The 24,430-nt window shown below is 56.9% G+C and overlaps 2 protein-coding genes across 10 annotated transcripts in view; one reads left to right on the top strand and one right to left on the bottom strand.

The window, feature by feature from the left end:
• Tmem94 (transmembrane protein 94) overlaps nt 1-9,197 on the top strand; it is a 35,848-nt gene extending 26,651 nt beyond the window's left edge. For 6 of the 9 annotated variants that reach the window (XM_029483287.2, XM_021176941.3, XM_021176943.3 and 3 more), the window contains 22 exons: nt 73-129; nt 379-483; nt 618-782; nt 1,178-1,387; nt 1,960-2,275; nt 2,534-2,707; nt 3,083-3,185; nt 3,279-3,496; nt 4,244-4,425; nt 4,517-4,655; nt 4,915-5,030; nt 5,227-5,326; nt 5,553-5,661; nt 5,861-6,050; nt 6,290-6,367; nt 6,616-6,701; nt 6,928-7,009; nt 7,320-7,468; nt 7,552-7,646; nt 7,748-7,841; nt 7,992-8,162; nt 8,456-9,197. In XM_029483287.2, coding sequence (XP_029339147.1) covers nt 73-129; nt 379-483; nt 618-782; nt 1,178-1,387; nt 1,960-2,275; nt 2,534-2,707; nt 3,083-3,185; nt 3,279-3,496; nt 4,244-4,425; nt 4,517-4,655; nt 4,915-5,030; nt 5,227-5,326; nt 5,553-5,661; nt 5,861-6,050; nt 6,290-6,367; nt 6,616-6,701; nt 6,928-7,009; nt 7,320-7,468; nt 7,552-7,646; nt 7,748-7,841; nt 7,992-8,162; nt 8,456-8,528 — 3,012 coding nt within the window. In that variant the 3' untranslated portion in view covers nt 8,529-9,197. The remainder of the gene's footprint in view (nt 1-72; nt 130-378; nt 484-617; nt 783-1,177; nt 1,388-1,959; nt 2,276-2,533; nt 2,708-3,082; nt 3,186-3,278; nt 3,497-4,243; nt 4,426-4,516; nt 4,656-4,914; nt 5,031-5,226; nt 5,327-5,552; nt 5,662-5,860; nt 6,051-6,289; nt 6,368-6,615; nt 6,702-6,927; nt 7,010-7,319; nt 7,469-7,551; nt 7,647-7,747; nt 7,842-7,991; nt 8,163-8,455) is intronic. The other 3 variants (XM_085829425.1, XM_029483286.2, XM_029483289.2) reach the window with 2 other exon arrangements.
• A 151-nt stretch (nt 9,198-9,348) lies between these two features.
• Nucleotides 9,349-24,223, bottom strand: Caskin2 (CASK interacting protein 2). Its single transcript, XM_021176946.2, has 20 exons — nt 24,096-24,223; nt 22,470-22,964; nt 18,287-18,338; nt 17,710-17,807; nt 17,187-17,332; nt 17,007-17,102; nt 16,764-16,894; nt 14,998-15,106; nt 14,667-14,775; nt 14,444-14,538; nt 13,755-14,016; nt 13,531-13,652; nt 13,377-13,437; nt 13,163-13,251; nt 12,897-13,007; nt 12,717-12,818; nt 12,451-12,589; nt 10,832-12,310; nt 10,526-10,748; nt 9,349-10,248 (listed from the first exon to the last, which is right to left on the bottom strand). Exons 2-20 carry the CDS (start codon nt 22,561-22,563, stop codon nt 10,158-10,160), a joined length of 3,609 nt encoding a protein of 1,202 aa, XP_021032605.1. The 5' UTR covers nt 22,564-22,964; nt 24,096-24,223; the 3' UTR covers nt 9,349-10,157.
• Nucleotides 24,224-24,430: the final 207 nt, after the last annotated feature.

Genomic DNA, 24,430 nt, shown 5'->3' with positions numbered 1-24,430 from the left:
ACCCCTGGGGAGTTGGGATTGCTTGAGGATCAGGAAGGATGTCTTTGTGACTGCTGCTCACCCTCTCTGCAGCTGGCCAAGTTCTCAGAGGACACTCTCAGCAGCTACACTGAAGCCGTCTCCTCTCAGGTAAACTGCTGAGGAAGAGATTTTCCTCTAGGGCCCCGCAGGCGGGAAGTACTGTGTTCTCCTCCTTGGATCTCTGTGGTTCTGCTTGCGGCCTTGATCCTCCACTCACTTATCCATGTTGGGCATGACCTAGACCTGAACCTGTATTAATATCTTGTCCTAGCACCCCACTTCCCAGCATCCCTCTGGACTTTCGGGAAATAAGACTGAGCCCCAGACAGCCACACAGATTGTCTTGTTTCCCACCAGGAGATGCTGCGCTGCATTTGGGGTCACTTTCTGAGGGTGATCCAGGGCACATCGCCAACTCTGAGCCACAGTGCCAGTCTGCTGCACAGCTTGGGCTCCGTTACGGTGAGGAGGCTCTGCCAGGAGGCTGCCCTGTTACACTAGGCCTTTTGGCTGGGTCTGGATCTCTTACGTGTGTGGCCACTGGGGCACTTAGGCAAATACTGAGCCTTTTTCTAATCCTGCTTCTCTCCCTACAGGTACTGTGCTGTGTAGACAAACAGGGAATCCTATCATGGCCAAACCCCAGCCCAGAGACCGTGCTCTTCTTCAGTGGGAAGGTGGAGCCCCCTCACAGCAGCCACGAGGACCTCACAGACGACCTGTCCACCCGTTCCTTCTGCCATCCCGAGGTGGAGGAGGAGGTATGACTAGCTCTCATGGGGTTAGGTTGGGCGGCTTAGCCTCAGAGCTAGGCCTTGGGAGAGAGGTTCAGGAGGGAAGAGGGGGCTCGGGATTCCTGGCAGCTTCTTCTGCCTGCTTAAGATGAAGGATAAATGACCAGGTGTGGCACAGGGCTTTAATCCCAGCACTCTCTCGGGAGGCAGAGGCAGGAGGATTTCTAAGTTCAAGGTCAGTATGGTCTACAGAGTGAGTTCCAGGACAACTAGGGGTTCACAGAGAAAACCCCATCTCAAAAAAAAACAAAACACGAAGGCTAAGATAAGACAGTAAGAAGCCCGGAACTGCCCCGCGTGCCTCCCTGGTCCTAGGGAGCCATGGGACTCTGGCCCTAGACCTATGTTCCTGTTCTCCTCAGCCCCATGAACACGATGCCCTCCTTGCTGGCTCCCTGAACAATACCCTGCACCTTTCCAACGAGCAGGAGCGCAGTGACTGGCCTGCCGACGGCCCCAAGCCCTCTGAGCCCTACCCTCATCATAAAGGACATGGCCGCAGCAAACACCTGTCTGGCTCCAATGTGAGCTTCAGCAGGGACACTGAAGGCGGAGAGGAAGAGCCCAGCAAGGTGAGAGGAGGGAGGCAGGGTGGAGAAGCCACCGTGTTTGTCATGTGCCTTTGTGCCTCCCTGCCAGAGTAAAACAGCTCAGTTTGAGCCTTTGCAAGAGTCCTGGGCAGCCCTCCTTCCTGTAGCTTCAGACCTGATCTGCAGGATGAGCCTGAGGTTTGACCCGAGGCTTCTCTGGGATGGGACTTTGTCCCCTTCCAGTTCTTCCCTGGGTTAGCAGCCTCCTAGTTAGGATCTTCTAAACACATATAGTTATAAGTCCCTGTCAGGTGTTGTCATCCCTGGTCAACACAGACCCCTTGTCCCCTCCCTGTATGGGCACTGCCAGGCTTGTTGGATATAGGTCCTATTATTGATCTTAACAAAAAGGCCGGCGATAATTGGTACAGATCCTAAATAGAAGCCGGAGGCCACGACGAGGCTCTCAGCAGTCACAGGAGAGAGTGGACGCCAGCCCCCTTCTGAGGATGGCAGGCTGTCTTGTGAGGCTAGTTCTGAGCCTGTTTGGGTATCAGAGCCTTCTCCTACTTCCTCCCAGCCTGGGGCTTCCCTTACCCTCACATTTCCTCTAGGCTCAGCCTGGGACAGAGGGTGATCCCTACGAGGCCGAGGACTTCGTGTGTGACTACCACTTGGAGATGCTGAGCCTGTCCCAAGACCAACAGAACCCCTCGTGCATACAGTTCGATGATTCCAACTGGCAGTCACACCTGACCTCCCTCAAGCCGCTGGGCCTCAATGTGCTGCTGAACCTGTGTAACGCCAGTGTCACTGAGCGCCTGTGCCGCTTTTCCGACCACCTGTGCAACATCGCCCTGCAGGAGACCCACAGCGCTGTGCTGCCCGTGCATGTGCCCTGGGGCCTCTGCGAGCTAGCCCGGCTCATAGGTACCACACTGTCGTGTTGGGGCGGGGCTACCTGAGGGACAGCTGGCCTTTCAGAACAGCCCTGGCACTGACTGTCCCTGGCTTGGCATTCATTTGTTATGAGCACTGGCCACTCTTAGCTTTCTAGTCTGGCAAGGTGCGTCATTGCTGCTGCGATATAAAGATGTGAGGGGCTGGCCAAGTGAGCTAGATTCTGTCCTTCCACCTGTCCCACGGCGTGAGGTGGCCCGGGAGCCTGAGTGCTGTCCTTGTTCATAGGCTTCACTCCAGGGGCCAAGGAGCTCTTCAAGCAGGAGAACCACCTGGCGCTCTACCGCCTCCCCAGCGCAGAGACCGTGAAGGAGACATCACTGGGGAGGCCCTCCTGTGTCACCAAGCGGCGCCCCCCGCTCAGCCACATGATCAGCCTCTTCATCAAAGACACTGCCACCAGTAAGCCTCATTTCAGCTCAGCTGGCATCTAGACAAACCTTCCAAGGCTTCGTGTGCAGGACACTGTGCCCTAGCCGTGTACTCAGGGGAGGGAGGCTAAGTCCGGTGAATGCTAGGCTGCTCTCCAAGTCCTGACGTGGTAGGGACTGGGCTTGGAGACCAGAGGCACAGAGAATGGGATTCTCCAAAGGATAAGGCTTGTACTGCCTACATTCCTAGTCAGTCAGTATTCCATGGTGGCTCACTGACCGGGAGGTCCCTCCCTCTATCAGGAATACCTTTGTATCCTCTGTATGGACAGACTGTAACGTGCTAGGTCAGAGGAAGACAGGAGATGATGGTGTGTAGCCTCACTGGGTCCATTCCCCACCACAGGCACAGAGCAGATGCTGTCCCATGGCAGTGCCGACGTGGTCGTGGAGGCCTGCACAGACTTCTGGGATGGCGCTGACATCTACCCTCTGTCGGGTTCGGACAGGTGAGGGAGGGGTCTGGCTGCTTTGCTCGCCTGTCTGATGGTCTCGGCCCTCTCAAGACCCCTTGGCCTATTCCTCTCCTCCTTCCCTGACAGAAAGAAAGTGCTGGACTTCTACCAGCGAGCCTGCCTATCCGGCTATTGCTCTGCCTTTGCCTACAAGCCCATGAGCTGCACGCTGTCCTCTCAACTCAACGGCAAGTGCATCGAGCTGGTGCAGGTCCCCGGCCAGAACAGCATATTCACCATGTGCGAGCTGCCCAGCACCGTCCCCATCAAGCCAAACAACCGCCGCAGCAGCTGGAGCTCCGATGGTACCGTGAACTTCCGTCGGTCTCGGTGGGAATAGCACGGGGTTCCTGGGGCTGAGAAGCCCAGGAGAAGCTATGGGCTTCAGAGGGCCACGGCATCACTCAGTGGACAGTGCCATGGGCAGTCAAAAGAACCAGGGTGCCAGTGTGGCATTCACTAGCTCGTGATTCGGGGAACTCTTCAGTCTCTCCTCATCTAAAACTAGGTGCCTTCTCTCCCTTCCTCGTGGGTTTCTTGAGGTGTTCAAGAGGATTAATGTATATAAAAGTGTTTTCTTAGAAAGCTATCAAATGACATTAGATACAAACCCAAGTCCAATCTGTTAGAACAGAGGGACATAGACTCTAAGTCACACCCCCCCAAGCATACACATTTGGCTGTGTCTTACAAGCCTAGGAGACCATGCGCTGAGTGTGGGACCAGCCAGCTAGCCCTGGAGCAAGGCTGGGCCGAAGCTAATCCATGCTCAGCCTGGCTCCCAGTCTGGTCACTCACTGATGGGTACTTCTCCCTGTCTTCTCTCTTATGTACGTTGGCTCTTTATGTATCCTGGCTCTGTGTGCACCTGTGTGGCTGTGTGTGTGGTCCCCTGGGGCCCTTATTATGCTCATTGATTTGGGTGCGGCCTCCATGTGTGTGGCCCTGGGCTGCCTCCTGGAATCGGCTGGTTCCTCCATGTCCTGACTGGGCTGTGTCCTGGTTGTCTTGCCACATGCCGGCTGGCTTTTGTGTCTTGTGCCTGCCTGAAGAAGGGATCGGGGAGGTGCTGGAGAAAGAAGACTGCATGCAGGCCCTGAGCGGTCAGATCTTCATGGGCATGGTGTCCTCCCAGTACCAGGCCCGGCTGGACATCGTGCGCCTCATCGATGGGCTGGTCAACGCCTGCATCCGCTTTGTCTACTTCTCTTTGGAGGATGAGCTCAGGAGCAAGGTGGGGCAAAGCCTCCCTGTTTGCGGGGTGGGGGTGGGGGGGCAGGGCAATCTTTGTGAGGCCTTCCACTCACTGACATCCGCTTTCACAGGTGTTTGCAGAGAAGATGGGCCTGGAGACAGGCTGGAACTGCCACATCTCCCTCACACCCAACGGTGACATGCCTGGCTCTGAGATCCCTCCCTCCAGCCCCAGCCATGCTGGCTCTCTCCATGACGACCTGAATCAGGGTGAGGGCAAAGGCTTGCTTGTGCCAGGAATGGAGCGAGTGGAAAGAGTCCCTTGTTGGGAAGTACACTGTGCAGAAACATGCATAGATCCCTCCTGTAAGCACACTCGCTCAGGAGATAGCCCTACGTCCCTATGGGCAGTGACTGTGGACTGTTCAAGGTGGAGAGCTGGAGGAAGAGGCTGTGTACCAGTTTGCAGGGCATGGCTCAGCCTTCCAGAAAGTTGGCCCAAGGTGAGAATCGGCTTCCCTCCCCACAGTGTCTCGAGATGATGCAGAAGGGCTCCTCCTCTTAGAGGAGGAGGGTCACTCAGACCTCATCAGCTTCCAGCCCACCGACAGCGATATCCCCAGCTTCCTGGAAGACTGCAACCGGGTATGACATGGGCTCTGTCCTGTGTCCCTGAAGTGGGTTGACCTGATTCAGGAGGAGGAGGAGGAAGAAGAGGAGGAGGAAGGGGAAGAGAAGGAGGAAGAGGAGGTGGCAGCGGCAGCAGTGGTGACAGGAGAGGTGATTTTTTTTTTTTTTTTTTGGCCCCCTATCTTGAGTCTACTGACATCTCTGCTTCCAGGCCAAGCTGCCCCGGGGCATCCACCAGGTGCGGCCCCACCTACAGAACATCGACAATGTACCGTTGCTGGTGCCCCTCTTCACCGACTGCACCCCTGACAGTGAGTGCCGTGCCACCCCCTCCCTGCAGGGATGGGCACAATATCCCTCAGAGAGTAGAGTGGAAGAGGCTGGGCTGGACCTGGCTGGTGATCCAGTGGGGTGATGCCATGGGCATTTCAGGGAGCCCCCCCATGAGTGCTGCCCCATGGTTTGGGCCTGTGGGTTTCTACTGGCACCTGCACAGGGCTCTTCCTGCCTGACTCTTGTGACTCTTACTGCCCACAGCCATGTGTGAGATGATAAAGATCATGCAGGAGTACGGGGAGGTGACCTGCTGCCTGGGTAGCTCGGCCAACCTGCGCAACAGCTGCCTCTTCCTCCAGAGTGATGTCAGGTCAGCGAGAGGCACTGGAACTGGGGGCCAAGCTCTGCTTCTCCGACCCTGGGTGGACAGCCTGCACGTAGCTAGAGGCTTGCCTTGACTCAGACCCCGGTCCCTGGGTCTGCCGGGGAAGGGGAAGGGGACGCTCCCATCTTGTGGTAGACAAGTTGTAGAGTATCGCTCATGGGTGGATCTTCCCTCCACTGAGCAGCATTGCCCTGGATCCCTTATACCCATCCCGCTGCTCCTGGGAGACCTTTGGCTATGCCACCAGCACCACCATGGCCCAGGCCTCGGATGGCCTTTCTCCCCTCCAGCTATCAGGGCAGCTCAACAGCCTGCCTTGCTCCCTGACCTTCCGACAAGAAGAAAGCATCAGCATCATCCGGCTCATTGAGCAGGTGGGGCTCAGGAGGTCCTGGGGCCGCCCTGAAGGCAGAACATGAGAATTCTGGGCCCTCCAGACCTCATGCTTCCTGCCTGTGTGGGACAAGTGAATCTCCCCAAGGCACTTGAGTCTGTCTCTGCTCCTTCCTCATAAGAGCATCATGGGCACGTGGCTCTTAACTGAGGCTAGTTTGTTGTAGGGCCTGAGAGGGGCAGGCATGCCCACATCCTAACCTGTCCCCTTGATCCTCAGGCTCGGCACGCGACCTATGGCATCCGAAAGTGCTTCCTCTTCCTGTTGCAGTGCCAGCTGACTCTCGTGGTCATTCAGGTAAGCCAGGCTCTGTATAGGCATTGGCCCTCTTCATAAGGAAGGGACAGTTAGGAGTCTGAGGAGTCTGGGGGTACAGGATAGTCATGAGCCTCTGTGTACCCCTCGGCTTTTGAGATGATCCCACCTGTAGACATGTTCTCTTGTACCTGGTCCTCTGGGTCAAGATGTTGAGTCTCCTGAGCCAGGGCAAGGTGGGTGTGGCCTTGGTGGCTACAAATCTGGTGATGTTTTCTTTCCTGCTTCAGTTCCTATCTTGTCTGGTGCAGCTGCCACCGCTCCTGAGTACCACAGACATTTTATGGCTATCCTGCTTTTGTTACCCTCTGCTCAGGTGAGAGGCCTGGATGCCCCTCTGTGCCCTGCTAGTGAGCTTAGGTTGTCAGTGGGCATCCCAGGGGACCCAGGGGTTCCTGGCTGGGTGGCTCAGGGCAAGGCCCCTTGGCCTGCCTCTCCTCAGTATTGGGCTTTATCTCACTGCCAAGAGTCCCTGCAGGCGTTCCTCTGAGAGCTGGGAGCCAGGGAGTAACGTCTGTCCCTTTACCCACACTTAATTTCAGCATCTCTCTATTGGGAAAACCACCACACAGCTCCATCATGTCTATGGCAACCGGCAAAAACCTTCAGTCCATTCCTAAGAAGGTAAGTCAGGCAGGCCCTGCTCACCGGGGCTTCTCAGAGGGACTGAGCATTGGGGCTGGGAGTAGCCCAACCTGGAAGGCTCTGCGGAGGTCAGCGATCTGAGAGGCAGTGGCCAACACCGAGGACGAGTCCTGCTGGGCATGTGGTCCCTGGGCCTTGTCCCCCGGGGCGTGGGCACTTACCTGCCGAGGGCTTGCTAAACATTTAGAAAAGCTGAGCAGGTGCCAGGCCTGCCTCATAACCTGCAGAGAGGCCGCCCCGCACAGGAATGACCATCTCCCCGTCCTCCCCGTCCTCCCGCATGCCGCAGACTCAGCACTACTTCCTGCTCTGCTTCCTGCTCAAGTTCAGCCTCACCATCAGCTCCTGCCTCGTCTGCTTCGGCTTCACACTGCAGAGCTTTTGTGACAGCGCCCGGGCCCGCAACCTCACCAACTGCTCCTCAGTCATGCTTTGCAGGTGGGTCTTAGGAGTCCAGTCCTCCCCACCCCACCCCACCCTGTGGGCCCTCAGGAGGCCGAGCCTTTGCCTTCCTTTGGCAGCAATGATGACAGAGCGCCGGCCTGGTTTGAGGATTTCGCCAATGGGTTGCTATCCGCTCAGAAGCTTACAGCTGCCCTGATTGTTTTGCACACTGGTAAGGATTCTGCCTCATGGCAGCTGCTGCGAGTGGGGAGGCCTCAGGGTGGGAGGCAAGACTTTGGGAAGCCCTGACACCCCATTCGCCCACCTTTCTAGTCTTTATCTCCATCACTCATGTACATCGCACCAAGCCTCTGTGGAGAAAGAGCCCTTTGACAAACCTCTGGTGGGCCGTGACCGTGCCTGTGGTGTGAGTAGTGTTTTAATGGGGGCTGCAGGACAGTGCTGGGGTCACAGGTGGGAGGAAGACGGGGGTGGGGGGGACCTTCAACTAGTCGGACTGGGAAAGAGGGAAGAAAGCGAGGACCCTGGGCTCACACGGGGCTGTCTCCTCCCACAGGCTGCTCGGTCAGGTGGTCCAGACAGTGGTGGACCTGCAGCTGTGGACACACAGGGACTCACGTGTCCACTTTGGCCTAGAAGATGTGCCCCTGCTCACATGGCTCCTGGGTTGCCTGTCCCTGGTCCTTGTGGTAGTCACCAACGAGATCGTAAAGTTACACGAAATTCGGTGAGCTTGTAGCTCCACTGGGCTCTGTCTGTACCCTGAACCTGTCACCTCAATGTCGGCACCCTGCTCAGTCCTGATTTGAAGGTCTATACCAGCCTGTTTGTTTTCCTGGTGCTGGATTGAGCCAGCTGCTGTAATACACTCCACCCCTGGCTATAGGCCTGGCACTCTTTACTAAGGAACTAGATAGGTCCTGATCTTATAATCCTCCTGCCTCAGCCTTCAAGTAGCTAGAATTACAGGCCTGAGCCACCAGGCCAAGTTATCAACTGTATCTCATTCTATTTCATCAGGGTCCGTGTCCGCTACCAGAAGCGCCAGAAGCTGCAGTTTGAGACCAAGCTGGGCATGAACTCTCCTTTCTGAGCCACTGGCCATAACTGCCCAGCTTCCTGGGGACAGCCAGACCTACCGGGAAGTTGGTATCACAAACGTTTCAGGGTTTGTCTTTGTGCCTCATGGCATTGGAGGCTCAGCCGTGGGCACTGGAGACGACTGTCTTCCTGGCTTGGGCTTCTTTTTACGAAAAGCCACTGGGTTGTAGCCACAGCCTGGCTGCTTCGGCTCTTCCCCGGCCTTGCCAGGGGCACTCTTGAATGTATGACCTCAGGCCCTTGGTAAAGGGATCCTCAGCCCCTCCCCTATGTGTTCCCCATCTTAGGGGCCCCCTCACTTGGCACCCTCTGCTCTTGCATCTACGGCAGCCTCAGTGTCTGCTGGAAAGCAGAGGCTACTGCTGTACAAGATGCTGTATCCTCCTGCCCATGTCCCATCTTCCCGGGCAAGGGCCTGCCTGTGGTCCAAAGACCTTCCCTTCCTCTGGGCTTGAAGATGGAAAAGGTCCACCTCACCCTGGGGCCCCCATGTCAGTTGACCACAAGTCATCCACAGAGGACCCTGCCCAGGCCCATGTGGCCCCTGCCCTTCTTCTGGGAGACATTTTTTACTTTTTTTTTTTTTTCCTTACTGGAAAATGAGCCTTTGGGGGAGTGAATGTCAACTGGTTTATATTAAAATTGTAAATTGCTTAAAAAACATCCTGTGGTGGATCCGTGAAACAGCCAGGAAAGACTCCCTCCCAGGGCTGCAGCTCTCGGCACTCTACACTGATGAGTGGCCCCCAGGTCGGGGTGAAGGGATACCCCCGGACCTGGAGGTTTGCTGCACAGATGCAAACACAGCCCAGTCATGTGGAATGACTCTTTCATTGATGTTAGTCGGGGAAAGAGGTTAATAGTTACAGAGCCCAGGTTAGACCAATTGGGTCCTCCAGCAGGAAGTATGTAGACGGTTCTTCTGTGGCCCGAAGGCCTTCCCCTACTGCATCCTCTCAGGCAGTTAATAGATAGAATAAATTCCATTTAAAATATATGCATTTCTCTCTGCTTGAAAAACATTATGTACAGTTGTAAGAGTCTGGACCCTGGGGATCTGTTACCTCACTGCCCCGATCCCAGCCAGTGCTGCCTCCCAGTGTGGGATGGCCAGGTAGGAGCCAGACGAGAAGGCCACCGGCAGGAAGGCATGCCCCTGCTGTGTATTTACAGCTCCTATGTACACTTGCACGGAGGGGACTGGCCAAGCACACAGCCTCACAGAGCCCTAGGGTGGCTCAGTGGTGGCCAGACAAATTCCCAGACCACAGGGACTTTAGACAAGGCAAGGAGGTGCATCCCCAAATCCCTATCACCACCTCCTCCTAGAGGAGAATGTTCTACGAGGGTCCCTGTTCAGGGGCCATAGCTGTGCAGTCAGCTGTTCACGGGAGAGCTCCGCTCCCACACAGCTGAGGCCCCTCAGTCAGGTTCTGACAAGTCCTCTCGGCCTGTATGTGACTGCCAGCCACTGCTTGAAGCCCATTGGAGGCCTCCGATACGGAAGGGTTCTCCAGCCCAACCAAGCCTCTGCCTGTTCCCTGCATGGCACCGGCTTCTTCCAAGCTGGGCCACGGGCGGTGAACACTGGCAGGTGGGAGAGTCACAGGCCAAGGTTTGCTCAGTCCAGCATAGCATCCAGCTGGTCCGCCAGGGCATCGAACATGGTGCTAATATCATCCAGAATGTGCTTGGTAGACGTCCCTGTGGGGCTACAGCAAGGGAAAACCTTGATGAGATGGGCCAGTGGGTCTGCAGCCAAACACTGTGTCCCTCAGGGTTTACTGCTTTCAGCCTCCCATTGATGAGCTCAGAAGCTCGGGGACAAGGAGTTACCCAAATCAGTGTGCTTGTGACAGTCACCAGTGATCTCTGTAGGCCACTCTAAAACCTAGGACCCACTGAGGCCTCCGTAGCCCAAGATGCTGCATGCAGTGACTCCTTCCAGTGCTCCCGGGCACAGCCCCCCACCCCACCCACCCTGCTCACCCGTCTCGTTCCTCAGTGCCAATGCTCTTCTCAGCTGCCCTCAGTGCGGCTTCCAAGGATGAGCTGGTCTGCTCCAGTCTCTGTTGGGCCCGACCTGGACACACAGGCCCGGTATTCTCGGGCCTTGGAGGGGGTACTGGACGGGGGCCGAGCCGGGGAGCCAGCTTTGGGCCAGAAAATGCCAGCTGAGTGCAGGCCACAGACACAGGCTTGGGAGCTGTTCCTTCGGGACAAAAGGTTACCATGTGACTTTGCTGGCCGCGACCCTGCACACAGCCCCTTCCCTCTGCAGGCCTCACTTCTTACCTGCTCCAGGCACTTTGAGGAGGGCGGCAGGGGGAGCCGGAGGCTCTGTCTCCACATTGGGCTTACTGCCTGTGGAGTTTGCCAGAGCAGGTCCAGCACTGGGCCCTGGGTGCCCAGGGGACTGAGTTACAGAGCTGGGAGAAGAGGCTGAAGTTCCTTGAGATGGAGGGATGCTGGGCTCAGACCGTTGTGGAGGGTTAGAGGAAGCTGAGGGAGGTTCACACGGGGCCTGGGTGGACAGGGGGGTAGAGGGGCCCGGGGTATCACTGCCCACTACCCCAAAGGCCAGCAGCGCAGTCTGTAGTGGCTCTCTCTCCTTGCACTTGGGCCTGCGTTTGACAGTATCTGACTCTGTGAGGTTGAAGTCAAGGCCAGGGGGCACAGGTGTCTCACGGGGAGGGGGACCGGCTGGCTTTGGCCGCTGCTTGATAGTCAGGTTCCCCTCCTCTGCGAATGGCAGGCCTTCCCCTGAGCTGCCCCGAGATGGGGGTGTTCCCTCGGGGCCAGGTTCCTCTTCTTCTGTGTCTGACACAGGGCCAGTTGGTGCGGAAGGACCAGGGGACTCGGACGGGCCGGTTGGTTCACTCAGTGTTCTCCTCCGGGGACCGGTGGCCCCTTCTTTGGGCCCCGAGGTTCCGTCTAGTGAAGGTGGCTCGGTGGAGCCAGAGACAGAACTGAGGCGCTTGGGGGGTGGGGGTGGGGGCCCTTTACGGCGGGCACGGAGGGCAAAGGACTGGCTTCGGGGGGTCCCTCGAGTTGGGGTCAGGCTAGGACTAGTCCGGGCAAGGGTGCTGCGTCCTGGTCTCCGAGTAAGCGTGGCATAACTGCCCAGGGCACTGCCCACTGGCCCTTCAGCCTCCCCTTCAGCTTCCCCCTCGGCAGGGCCAGGGCGGCTCAGGCTGTGAGACCGGCGCTTCGGCCGAGGTGGGTCTGGAGGAGCGGCCGGAGAGCCAGCCAAGTAGGAGAAGGCCCGGGGAACACCAGGAGGTGGCCCTGGGGCTGGGCTCGAGGGTAAGTTCTGTGGACACATAAAGACATACGGGGCAGGTCCTTGGCCAGGGAGCGGAGAACAAAGCTTAGAGGGGCGCTCTGTACCCTCCGGAAGGTTCCTCTCCTGTGGGACGCCGGGGTCACCAACACTGGGCTGGGGAACAGGCTGCTCCTGTGAGTGACCAGAGCCCCGTGAGCGGGCGCCAATGCTCTCCTGGCTAGGAGAACGGGCCGGAGGAAGGGGTAGTGGTTCTGGGCCACCCCCTGCCATGGCTGCCTGTAGCTCTGGGCTCAGCTCACTGCCCTGAAAGGTGAGGAGGCGAGGGCCAGCCGTAGTTGGGCCTTCCCCATTCTCCAGGCCTTCGATGGCCATCAGCTCTGGACCCCTGGTCATCCGGCGTCCGCCTTCACCCAGGGCTTCGCCATGCAGCAGGCCCCGCCGAAGTTCTGCCAGCCGTCTCACACCTAGCATTAGCTTCTTCTGGTGCCCTGGAAGGGTAGGCAGAGTCAGATGGGGGCTAGCAGGGGTCTAGGATGGGTGGTCCCGGCTGCCCCAGGCAGACTCCCTTTTCCCTTTGCTAGAGATAGGTGGCGTCAGGGGCAGCCAGGGGCCTCTAAGCGGTGCTCACCCAGCTTGTTCACGCCTATCTCCTGCAGCTCCTCCCAGGTGAGGTCGGCCACCAGCGCCATAGAGTCGTAGCCGCTGCTCACCAGCTGCTTGTGGTACTGCGGCAGCCCCAGTGCACACAGCCACTCCAGCAAGTCCACCTGGAAGAGTGCCACCATTAAACCAGGGTCGTCCCATGCCAGAAAGGAAGCATCCTCTGCCCCGCCCCCCTCCGAAAGCCACAGCCCTGGGTGAGAGTCAGAGGCACCGGCCTGGACACCTGCTCACCGGGATATAACTGGGCAGCCACTCAGCAATGCTAAGCTGGGCAATCTCCGAGGCAATCTTCTTCCTGTGTCCAGGCTTGGTCACCCCAATGGCCGTCAGATCCTGTTACACACGGCATGGGGGCATCAGGGCCGCCGTCTACCTGCAGGGCCCTCCTCCCTTCACCTGCCGCAGTCCTACCTCAGGTGTCATCCGGCTGATGGTCGGCACATCGTAGCCAGCCTGCAGGAAGTGGGCAGTGTAGCCCTCTAGCTGGAACTCACTTAGCCAGTTATGAATGGCCTGTGCATCCTAAGACAGGGAGCAAGATGGGATGAGAAAGTCAGCTAAGAAAGGGACTAGCCCATTGGCCTGTCCCCTCCCTCCCCGAGAGCCAGGTCTAAGGGGCTACGGAAGCCCTCCACTTTGTGCCAAGAGCTGACGTTTATTTCCCGTGGAAACCTCACCTTCCCTTCCAGTAGCTGTTCTGGTCTCACATCCTGGGTGAAGATCTCTCCAGAGCGATAACTGGCCAGAGGGCGGTGACTCAGGTTGTCTTCAGGGAGGGGGAACAAATGACATCAGAAGTAGTTGGAAGAGAAATGGGCAGGGGCAAGTTCTCACCGCCACCATCCCCACCTGTACTGCCCAAGCTAATGCCACCCTGTTTACCCTTCTCACCTGCTGGGGACGGGGCATGCAGGCCTGGCAGTCCCAGGTCCTCATTGGCAGAGGGCAGTGGCTGGAGATGGAATGTGCATGGGAAAGCCTATTCAGTGCATGGGAAACTGGCAGGAGGCAGGCCCCGAGCAGACCCAGGTACCCTCCCTCCTACCTGAGCGTTTTCAATCAGGAGGCCAGTGCCATGGCCGTTGGTGCCTTCAGAGCTCTGCCCGCTGCCAGCACTGCGGATGCTGCCCACGCTACCCTCGCTGCCCACGCTATTCCTGTCACCTGCTGCAGAGGGCAGAAGCACAGAGGTCAGAGTTGGTGCTGCTAACAGCTGACTGGCAACTTCCCAGTGCCCGGTGACCCACGGTGCCTTCTGGGAGGACGTACCTGGACTGTCTGGGCTGAGGCCCACCCGAGGGAGCTGGCCGTAGGGGACAGATGGCAGGGGATCATCGGCCGCGGGTTGTGATATCCGGGAGAAGCTTGGTCGCAGAGGGGTGGGTGCAGAGGGGAGGCGGGCCACAGGGAGGCCGACCCGCTTGCTGACCACCTCGACAATGCCCGGGGGGAAGTAGCCAACACGGTCTGTGCCCCTTTGGCTCTCATGGATGTGGCCCTTCCAGCGGCCATCGGGGTGCTGTTCGAGCACCTGTTGTGATGGCACGGAAGGAAAGGACAGTCACTCTTTGTATTGAGCAAGTGGCTGTAGCTGTCTCTGTAGTAACAGTCCAGCAGGACTGGTCCATCTCTTCTCCTCACAGAGCATACATCTACCCAAGTTTGGCCACCAATGCCAGCCCAGTGTCCTTGTACCACAGGGCATACGAACGATGCTCTACTGTTCGCTAGGTATGTGACCAGGAGGCTCTGTTTAATTTCTCTAAGCCTCAACTTTGTCATCCCTTAAAAAAAAATGCTAATAGAACCTATGAATCCTAGGAGTTGGAAATGATCATTTGAAAGAGAATATACAGATTTAACTCAGCTTACTAACACAGTAAGTACTGTGCCCATACTATCATACTTGTCACAGCAATTGCTTGTCTTCTAAAGGAATGCCTGTGTGGGCCCCTCACCGTGATGACGTCTCCTGCTCGGACATTGAGAGCGGTGGGGTCATGAAGGTTCCAGAAATCCTTAAGCGCTCGAACCTTCAAGATCCCTGAAGCCTCTGGGAGAAGGAGATGAGCAGATGTCAGTCATGGGACTTGAACGCCTCAGCTGACTTTCCCGTCATGCTCTGGGACCTTCTGTAAAGGCTCCTCCGCCAGCCCCTGGCTCCGTATTCTTCCCACTCACCTCGAAGTAGCTGCTTGATTTCCCGGCTGGCCTGGGAGGTGGTGAATTGATTGACTATGTCCAGCGCCGTCTGGTTATATGTGTTCCGGATATTCACGTCCACACCTCCCTGGGGCACACGGCAGCACGAGAGTGTATCCCACGCCTTTTGCTTGCCATTTCTCCTCCAGTCCTCCCAGCTACTCCTCCCAACTACCCAGGCAGACATCAGGTCAAGAATGAGCTAGTAAGAAGTGGACTTGGCATCTAAACCAGACAGGTCTGCACTGAGATCCATCAAAAGCACGGTGGCCTTCCATGTGGCCCTCCCTCAGCATGTGCCCACACCTACCTCCAGGAGCAGCCGCACCACCTCAGTCTTGCCGTACAGTGCAGCCTCGTGGAGTGCGGTGCCTGTCTTGGTCTGGCGGTTGATCTCAATACCAGCTTTCAAGAGCTGCCTGTGGAGGGCAGTAGTTGTGAGGCGTATGGGTAGGGGAAGAAGCAGATAGTGAGGGGTGTGGGGACTGGGACACAGAAAGCAAAAATGAAACGGCAGCAGTGGACCGGAGAGATAACTCAGTGGTGAAGACAGTGCTGCTCTCAGAGAGCCCTAGTTCAAGCCCCAGCAGCTCACAGCCATGGCAACTCCAACTCGACTGTGTCTGCAGGTAACCGCACTCAGGCGCGTGTATCTGTCCCAACACATGTAGACGTATCACTCGTGCACATACCCCACACACAACACATGTATCACTCATGTTCACATACCCCCCCACACACAACACCTGTATCACTCAAATGTACATACCCCACACACAACACATGTATCACTCACATGCATATACCCCCTCACATAAAACACAGGTATCACTCACATGCATATACCCCCCCACATAGAACACAGGTATCACTCATGTGTACATACCCCCATAGAACACATGTCACTCACATGTACATACCCCCCCAGAACACCTGTATCACTCATGTTCACATACCCCACACAGTGTCATTCACATGCATATACCCCCCCCAGAACACATGCGTCACTCACATGCATATACCCCCCCCCACAGAACACAGGTATCACTCACATGCATATTACCCCCCCCCACAGAACACGTGTATCACTCACATGCATATACCCCCCTCATAGAACACAGGTATCACTCATGTGCATATACCCCCCCCCACAGAACACAGGTATCACTCACATGCATCACTCATGTGCATATACCCCCCCACACACAGAACACAGGTATCACTCACATGCATATACCCCTCCACATAGAACACAGGTATCACTCACATGCATATACCCCCCCCCATAGAACACAGGTATCACTCATGTGCACATACCCCACACACAGAACACATGTGTCACTCACATGCATATACCCCCCCCCCACAGAACACAGGTATCACTCATGTGCATATACCCCCCCCCACAGAACACAGGTATCACTCACATGCATATACCCCTCCACATAGAACACAGGTATCACTCATGTGCATATACCCCCCCCCACAGAACACAGGTATCACTCACATGCATATACCCCTCCACATAGAACACAGGTATCACTCATGTGCATATACCCCCCCCCATAGAACACAGGTATCACTCATGTGCATATACCCCTCCACATAGAACACAGGTATCACTCATGTGCATATACCCCCCCCCATAGAACACAGGTATCACTCATGTGCATATACCCCCCCCCATAGAACACAGGTATCACTCATGTGCACATACCCCACACACAGAACACATGTGTCACTCACATGCATATACCCCCCCACACACAGAACACAGGTATCACTCATGTGCATATACCCCCCCCCATAGAACACAGGTATCACTCATGTGCATATACCCCCCCCCCACAGAACACATGTGTCACTCACATGCATATACCCCTCCACATAGAACACAGGTATCACTCATGTGCACATACCCTCCAAAGAACACATACATCACTCACTGCACATACACACCGCCACAGGACACATGCATATGTGCTATTTTTTAAAAAGAACATCGAGGAGGCACTGATTAGAATCTAATGGTCCCACAGGATGAGGCTGGGAAAGTGGGTAGGGCCCTTGGGGTACCTGATGACTTCTCTGTGGCCATTCTTGGCAGCCAAGTGCAGGGGTGTGGTGTAGTTGGGGTCACATGGGTCCTTCGCCTCTCCCTCTAGCAGTGCCACACATAAGTGGCTGTTCAAAAGCAGCTGGGCCACCTACAGTGTGCAACACCCAGTTAGAGCCTCCTCCGAAGACCAAACAGAATCTAGCACCCAACACTAGCACCCAGCACTAGCACCCAGCACCCTGTGGGGCTGTAGGCCTCACCTTGAGCCGCCCAAATTCACAGGCTAGGTCTAGGGGTGTCTTCTTCAACTTGTTGACTAGGCATGGGTTAGACTGGTGCTGGAGAAGCATCTCTGACTGGGAGGGAAAGCTAAAGTGAGGGAGGCTGCCAGTCAAACCCTGGCCCCTGGCCCCCCAGCCCCCCCAGGCAGGCTCACTTACCACCTCATAATGCCCGTATTGCGCAGCCAGGTGCAGAGGGATCTGCCCATCCAGCGAGGCAGCGTTGACAGCGGCAGAAGCCCGGAGCAGCAGTCTCACGGGCTCCAGGCGGCCCTGCCAGGCTGCATAGTGTAGGGGGCGCATGCCTGACAGGAGGAGGAAGCGCTGAGAGGGGTCATGGGGATCTAAATAGGGAATGGAGCCGCCCCAGCTGGAAGGGAACAACCCCATTCAGCAATGCTAGCTTCAACCCGATTGGGTTGAAATCAGAGTTCTCACTGTGTCCACCCCAGATGATCTGGCAACAAACCCCAGGGCAGTGCAAAAAGCTCTCTTGAGCATCCTTATCTAAATATGGGAAATCTGAATTACACACTCCCTAGAAGGAAGCCATTCACAATTTGAGAAAAGAAACCCAAACACCTGGCAGTATATTCTAACTAGGAGGAGAAATTTCTGGTCACCAGGGCCTCAGTAGAGGCCCTACATCCCCCCCACTTAATGCGATACACTAAGCTCTCACCATTGCTGTCCTTGATGTCCACAGTGGCTTGAGCTTCCAGCAGCAAGGCTATGAGTTCCAGGCTGCCCCCCAAGGCAGCGTGGTGGAGAGCAGAGAATCTGGCAATGGGGGACACAAAATAGGGGGTATCAATGAGTAGTCCTCCGCCCGGCAGTGATGAGTTACTTGCCCCCCCCCCAAATGCCTGCCAGGCCTGCCGTGGGAGCGCACAGCAGCCGGGCCACAGCATGAAAGGACTCAGTGTCTTGGCTGAGAGGCTCATTTGTCTAGCATCCCCCACCCAGCCTGCCCAGAGGAGGGGGCCGTGGGAGCAGAAGCCTGAGGGCTCCTACCCTCCAGGGAAAAAAGGGGCCCAGGAAGAATCTGACCCAAGGGGGCCCCTTCTCTTGCTCAGGGCTAACTCCACAGGCAGGTGGGTGTGCAGGACCCCCCTCCCTCTGGCCCTACACAGGCAGGACCCAGAGCTCTAGGCAAACGTACTTGGAGGACCTGATATGAGAGCGAGCAGGTTGTGGAGCCCCAGGGCCTTTCCGTTTACCCCTCCCCAGGACTCTACCCTTTCGCCAGCTGCACATACCCATCAGCATCCTGGTAGTTAATGTTGAGTCTCTTCGTGGAGCCGAGGAGCTCTAGGGAATCAGGGGTAGGGGACATCAGGGTACATGCCACCACCAACTGCCTTGCCCATACCCTCACCTGGCACACTCCCGCCACCCACCTCCAAGGACCCAACCGACCTTTCGGGGTACAGAAAAGCACCTGCCCCATGGCCCTTCCCAGGTCCTGTCCCTATGGCTCGAGGACACTGAGCACTCGAAGCCACTGCAGCAGCGGCCTGCCTTCCCCAAAGCCCCTGCCCTGCTTGTTTATAGAGCCAAAGGGGGCGGGAAAGGGTATCGGCCTGACGTGCCTTCATTAGGACAGGCCCACGGGGTGCATGGCTGGCATTCCTGCCTGAATGGGAGAGAGTCCTATTGTCCAATTAGGCCAAGGGGAACAGGCGTGCAAAGAAGGGTGGGGGCTTAAGTATTCAAGGGCAGAGAGGTGGTGGACAAAGCTGGACTCTGAGCATCCCTGAGTCGGTCCTGGTGGGCAAGGCCACATAGGTCACACTGACACTAGCCTCAGTTCTGTGTCCCAGCCCTACCAATTTGCACAGGTCATCTACAGGACTCTGTCTCCTCCTTGAAAATAGGCTGATCATAGGCTCTGCCCCCTAGAAGTTGCCAGGACAGTCCCTTGTGAGCATGGGATAGTGACAATAACCACTGGGCACTCTTTACACGTTGGCCACTACACTGGGGCACCGTACCCAAACTCTCCTGGGATTTCCACAAACCCACCAGCCGACTTGATATCCATGAGGTCTGACCCGGCTATCCAGGCCTCATTAGAGAAGCAGAGGGCACTGCCTTCCTGGGACAGGATACATATGGCTGAGAGGCCAGTAGCAGCCTGACCATGTTGGTCCTTGAGGTGTTGGGAAAGGAGAAGCCTTGTTACAGGCCGCCCCTGCCTCCTGCTGGAACCCACCCTGCTGGGAAGGAGGGGGCCTCGCTCAGCCCAGGCTGGGCAGGGTGCCAAACATGCTGGTCTAGGCCTGCCCCCCAGGCCCTAGTGGGCCCCCAAATACCCCAGCAGCCTGAGAAAGGCATGGCCTCATTCCATCAGGGTGGGAAGCAAGGGATGGTGGGCAGGGGAGAGGGTTGATACACACAGGGTGGAGCTGTCGGACTCTATACCTAACGGGTAAATACAGAAAAGGTGGGGTAGCTCAGAGAATGTGTGTGAGCTGCTGGAAGGAAGCACAGACCTCCCAGCCTCCCTGTCATCCCCTCTTGTAACACAGAACCATTTGGGGGGCTGGGGGGAGAGGGAGGACTGGAGCTGCAGAAACAGGAAGTGCATGGCTCAGAGGCTGTTCTGCCTTTCCTGGGCTGTGTGACCTTGGCCACCAAGGTGCCTCTCTAAGCCTCAGCGCAGACAGCAAAGGTCCCAAAAGAAGAGAGCCATTGTCCTTCAGGAAGCCTTCCCTTCACTGGGCTGTCCACTTGGGAGAGTCTGGGATGGGGCAGCTGGGTGGCTGGATGTGTCCTCTCTAGGGAGGGGTTGACAATGTGACAGGAGGAGCACAGGAACAGGGGCAGGGCCAGATAGGTGGCTCTGTTCTTTCCAGAACAATAGCCGGAAAGGTGGTGGAGGAGAGGCCCAGAAACTGGGCTGGGGACCCTGGCGGGAGGGAGGGAGGGAGGGTGGAGGGTCCCGGTTCCTGGCAGTGGCTCCAGGCGCTTCCGCTGTGGCATACATAACCTTCCCCATCTGGGTTCTGGGGCTGGGAGAATCACCCCGTCTCAGACCCAAGCAAAGGATGTGAGTTCAGCTGCTCAACTCAGCCCATCCATTTCCTCCAGGCAAGGAAGGAGACCTCAGAAAAAGGAGATGGCTGGGGAGGGGCAGGGCCCATGTGATGGCACCCCTCCCAGGCGCCGGCTCCTGAAGAGGAGTCTGGATATCAGGAGGCCAATGTTAAGAAGAATCAGCTAAGCCGGGCAGTGGTGGCGCACGCCTTTAATCCCAGCCCTTGGGAGGCAGAGGCAGGCGGATTTCTGAGTTCGAGGACAGCCTGGTCTACAAAGTGAGTTCCAGGACATCCAGGGGAACACAGAGAAACCCTGTCTCAAAAAAAAAAAAAAAAAAAAGAATAATCAGCTAGAGGCTTCCAGTCAGCACAGCAGGAGGAAAAGCGGGTGCCCTGATGCCTCCCTTCTGTTGGTGATGGTTTACCTTGGTACTCGGGCCCCTTCATTCCTCTCTGACATCATCCGCGGAGCCCCCAGACTCTTTCTCCCAGTTTTAATTTGGGGAACTATGCTTTTAGAACCACCCCCACCCCCCACAATGATTCTGATATGAACAGATGTCAGCAGAGGTTACCATGGGAACTCGGAGGAGAGCACAAGGGTTTATTTCTCATCTGACCCGAGGGCTGTGTGACCTTGGGCAAGTCATGAACCTCTGAGTGTCACTTTCCTTATTTGCATAATGGATATGACAGGAAGCAAGGGGTTACCGTGTTTCATAAACTCCATGGTTTACAAAGGTCACCCGGGACCTCGTCTTTGTCACCAGTCTCTCTGGCTTCTCAGAGGACAAAAGGAGGTACAGTGCAGGGGATTTCATAAGAAGGCTCAGGCCTCTCACCCAGTGTCCACCTGTATAGGTGAGTCTCCACCTTGCACTGAGGGAAGAAACTTGATCCCCTAGAGACTCTGCCATGGGACATAGAAGACCTGTTTTGGACCCTACACACCTAGCTGTGAGGTTCCCGCCATCCGCCAACTCCTCCTTCCACCCTCCAGTGGGCCTCACTCTCTGAGGCAGCCAGGACTGTGAGGCTAGCGGCAGTGTGACCAAGGCCCCACCGGGCAGGTGGCCAAAAGCAACAGAGAGGTGAGGGGGAGGAGAGTGGCTCACAGTGCACTTAGACCTTCAGGCCCTCTCCCCAAGACCGACCGCCCGCCCGCTTCAGTACCTTTCTTCTATCTGGCTCCCCCTCATTCACTTCCCTGGGACGCAAGGACCTAGGGGCACACAGCTCCACCTCAAGCTTGGGTCTCCGCCCTGCTGTGCAGGTGGGTGCACGCTATTAACGTCTTTCCTTTTGGCACCGGCACACTAAGGTGTAGGTGGGGATAAGATGTCTCCAAGTAGCCTGGGGAGTCCTGTGTGTAAGACCCAGGTGTGTCTTGGGGTTCAAACCCCAGTGCTCCCTCCGGAGGTGACCCTCTCTCAGGGAACACTTTCTTCATCTCCAGAGGAGCCGGAAGAACCACCCGCTGAATTAAGACCTGGAGAAGACAAACTTCAAGATCTGGAAGAGCCCAGGGAGCTTGCCCTTAAACCCAGAGGTCAAGTTTCCTCGGAGGTGTGTGTGAGAGGTCCTGTTACCACAGACGGTCCTAAGAGATGGAGCTAAGTGTCCATCCATACAACCAGCCCTGACTATCCTGCCAGGGATACAGTCCTCAGGGCTGTGGAAACCTCTAGAACATTAGCATTGGCTACACACTCCCAAGGAACACAAGCAGATTAGCTGGGGAGGAAGGAGCTTTAGTAATGGTTGAGGTGTTGAGAGTACCTAGAAGAGGGACTATGCCGCCAGCAAGTTCGAGGTCTGGGGTTCTAAGCCTTACAGAACCCCAAACCAACCACTACCACCAGCAGAAACCCAACCACTGCTTCCAGAGAGGTTTTAGAGACATCCCCATGAAGTGCAGACATAACTACAGGGAAGCTCTGCTTCATGTCTGTGGATGGGTTTTGGGGGTGGTCACGCACTTTCCGGACCCACGGTTAGAAGAACAAACGCATCCACAAACCCATCTCCTGACAGGCAGCCTCAAGGGCTAGCACGTTGGTTGGCTTTGCTCCCTGCTCTGGTCCAGAGCTTAGGACGGAGCCTGGCATACAATAAACAATCAAAAGCAGGAGCTGAATGTGTTTCAATGCGGTCCCTTTGTAGGCAAGGGCTCCGTGGCTCAGAGCTGTTAAGTGACTTGCCCGGAGACACAGAGCAAGAAGGGACCCTTTTTCCTCCTTGGCTCTGATACAGAAGCACTTCTTGTCTACAACAGCACAGTCCTTCTTCCTCAAGTCTGCAAATCAAAGTGAGCCCCCCTGCCACCCCCCCAGCCTCTCTCTGTGGCCCTCAGTACTCAGAGAAGGACCTCAGCTGGATGGCCACCCCACCAAGGACTCACTTGTTTTTGCAGCCTTCACTTTAGCCACCAGTTTCTGCACGCAGGTCACGTCTCCATTCTTGACGGCAAGGATAAGGTCCTGTTCACGACCCATTCTGATCACTGGGTCAAGCTCTGGGCTTCAGAGTCCAGGAAGAAGCAAGGGACCGGCCCAGTCAAGTGTCAGTTCGCCATGCCTCAATGCTTTGGAGGACTCCTGGTCCTGGGGGAACAAGTCCGGTGTCTCAGGCAATGAGCTTCTTGTCAGGCAGAGATATAGTTCCCTCAAGGTGCTCTGGGAGCTGCCACCACAGGCAGGAAAGCCGGTCCCTGGTGGGGTGGAGGCTGTGTGGAAATCTGGCCTGAGATCAGCTTGCAGCTTCCGACAGCCCTGGAATGGGCTGGGACTGGGCCCGCCAATCTTCCTGGGTTAGCGCAGAAGCACCAGTGCCCACCCAGAGAGCAGTCAGCATTCCCTCTGGCGTGAGGCAGCAGCCAGGGACAAGTCCTGAGGGTCTGGAAAAGATACACGTCATCCAATGAAAAGCTGGGTTACAGCCAGGAACCGGGACAGAGAAGATGAGCAAGAGAGAACCTCTAGGGAGCCCCAAATCACCCTAGATGCCCAAGGAGCCATGGAGTGAGTCTAAGCCACTAAGGGAGGGGAGGAAGTTTCTGTACTTGAGAGAAATATATCATGCAAAGAGGAGAGGGACAGCATTCAAGGAGGGAGAGGCTGGGTTGCCTATGCCCCACGGCACTGGGCAGCACCTCAACCTTGGGCAGGAGGGGCCCTGGCAGCAGGAGACACTGGTGTAGGCAGGGCCAGCAGCCCATTCTCCACAGCCCCAGGCTCTGACACCCACAGTCAACAGGCGGGGCCAGGAGGTAGGGCCTGGGAGAGTGGCACAGGCAGATGGTAGGGGTCACTCCCTGTCCAAGGTGTCTGCAGCACACTCCTCACTACCAGGTCCCTAGAGGGTGGGCTGGGTGCTTATGTCCCTCACTTTCTGGGGGAGATCTACCTGTTGGATCGGATAGATCTACAGCACCTGTTGCTAATCCTTTCTCACTGCGTCTGTGGTGGGAGAGAGCAGCTGGGTAGAGATCCAGGACAGAGAGCTTGGACAGGCTGGCCAACTACCTCCCAAGCCTGAACCTGAAACCCCAACCCGACTTCCCGCACAAACCCTCAAGTCAGTTCCTCAGTGGCGGTGATTTTGTTGCCAGAATCTTGTGGCAAGAGACTCGTGCAGGCCTGGGGGCCCAGGTGGGGAACCACTCATTCCTCAGAAGTTCCAAGCCCAAGCCGGAGGGCACTCCCCCTCAAAGCCCGCGACCCGCACCGGGAGAGAGTGCTCCTGGCAGTGCCTGGGGTCGGCTGGCTCCCCCTCCCCTTGGAATGCCCCTCTAGCGCCGCGCAGCTCCCCGCAGCCAAGCCCAGATAAGGCCGACCCCGGGAACAAAGCGGCAAGAGGGACCCGGAGAGTCAAGAGTCCGAGGAATAGATAGAGGAGAACGAAAAGGGGGGCTCGAGGAAGGCGGAAGGAGCAGAGAGATGGAGGAGCCCGCCGATCAGACAAGAAAAGTTAGTTTGCGTCTGCTCTCAAGGGTCCTGACCCCTGGCCCGGGACCCGGCAGTCTCACCTCTCCCGGCCGCCCCGCCGGGGGTCCGGCTGGCTGTGCTCAGTCTCAGGCACTCTGGACTCTGGTTCCCACTGTCCCCCGCAACCCCTTTCTCCTCCTTTCCAAGGCCGGCTCGGCGCCTCCCGCAGGAAATCCCGCCCCTCCCCCCTCCCTCCCGCCGGATCGGGAGCTGGGGACCGTCCGGGCAGCACAGTTGGATTGTCAATCAACACCCTGGTTCCCGCCCCATCTTCACTAGGCCCCGCCCCCGCCAGCCAGCCCAGAGCCGAGCCACTGGTTGGATCAGCGCATGCGCGCAGGTGAAGCTGCTTAGGGGTGCAAAGTGGCGGGTGAGA

This window comes from Mus caroli, unplaced genomic scaffold, assembly GCF_978045245.1.
Source record: "Mus caroli unplaced genomic scaffold, Mus_caroli_1 scaffold_13, whole genome shotgun sequence".
Taxonomy (NCBI): Eukaryota; Metazoa; Chordata; class Mammalia; order Rodentia; family Muridae; genus Mus; species Mus caroli.
The sequence above is the reverse complement of the archived record's forward strand: the minus strand, read 5'-3'. Positions and strand labels throughout refer to the sequence as shown.

What these genes read in the sequence shown, in the direction of transcription:
- Caskin2 (XM_021176946.2), bottom strand. Translation starts at nt 22,563, where the DNA reads ATGGGTCGTGAACAGGACCTTATCCTTGCCGTCAAGAATGGAGACGTG. An exon ending in GTGAATTTGGGCGGCTCAAG is followed by an intron (nt 16,895 to 17,006) that starts GTGAGGCCTACA and finishes TGCACACTGTAG; the next exon opens with GTGGCCCAGCTGCTTTTGAA. An exon ending in GGCTGCCCAGTTATATCCCG is followed by an intron (nt 12,590 to 12,716) that starts GTGAGCAGGTGT and finishes GCACTCTTCCAG; the next exon opens with GTGGACTTGCTGGAGTGGCT.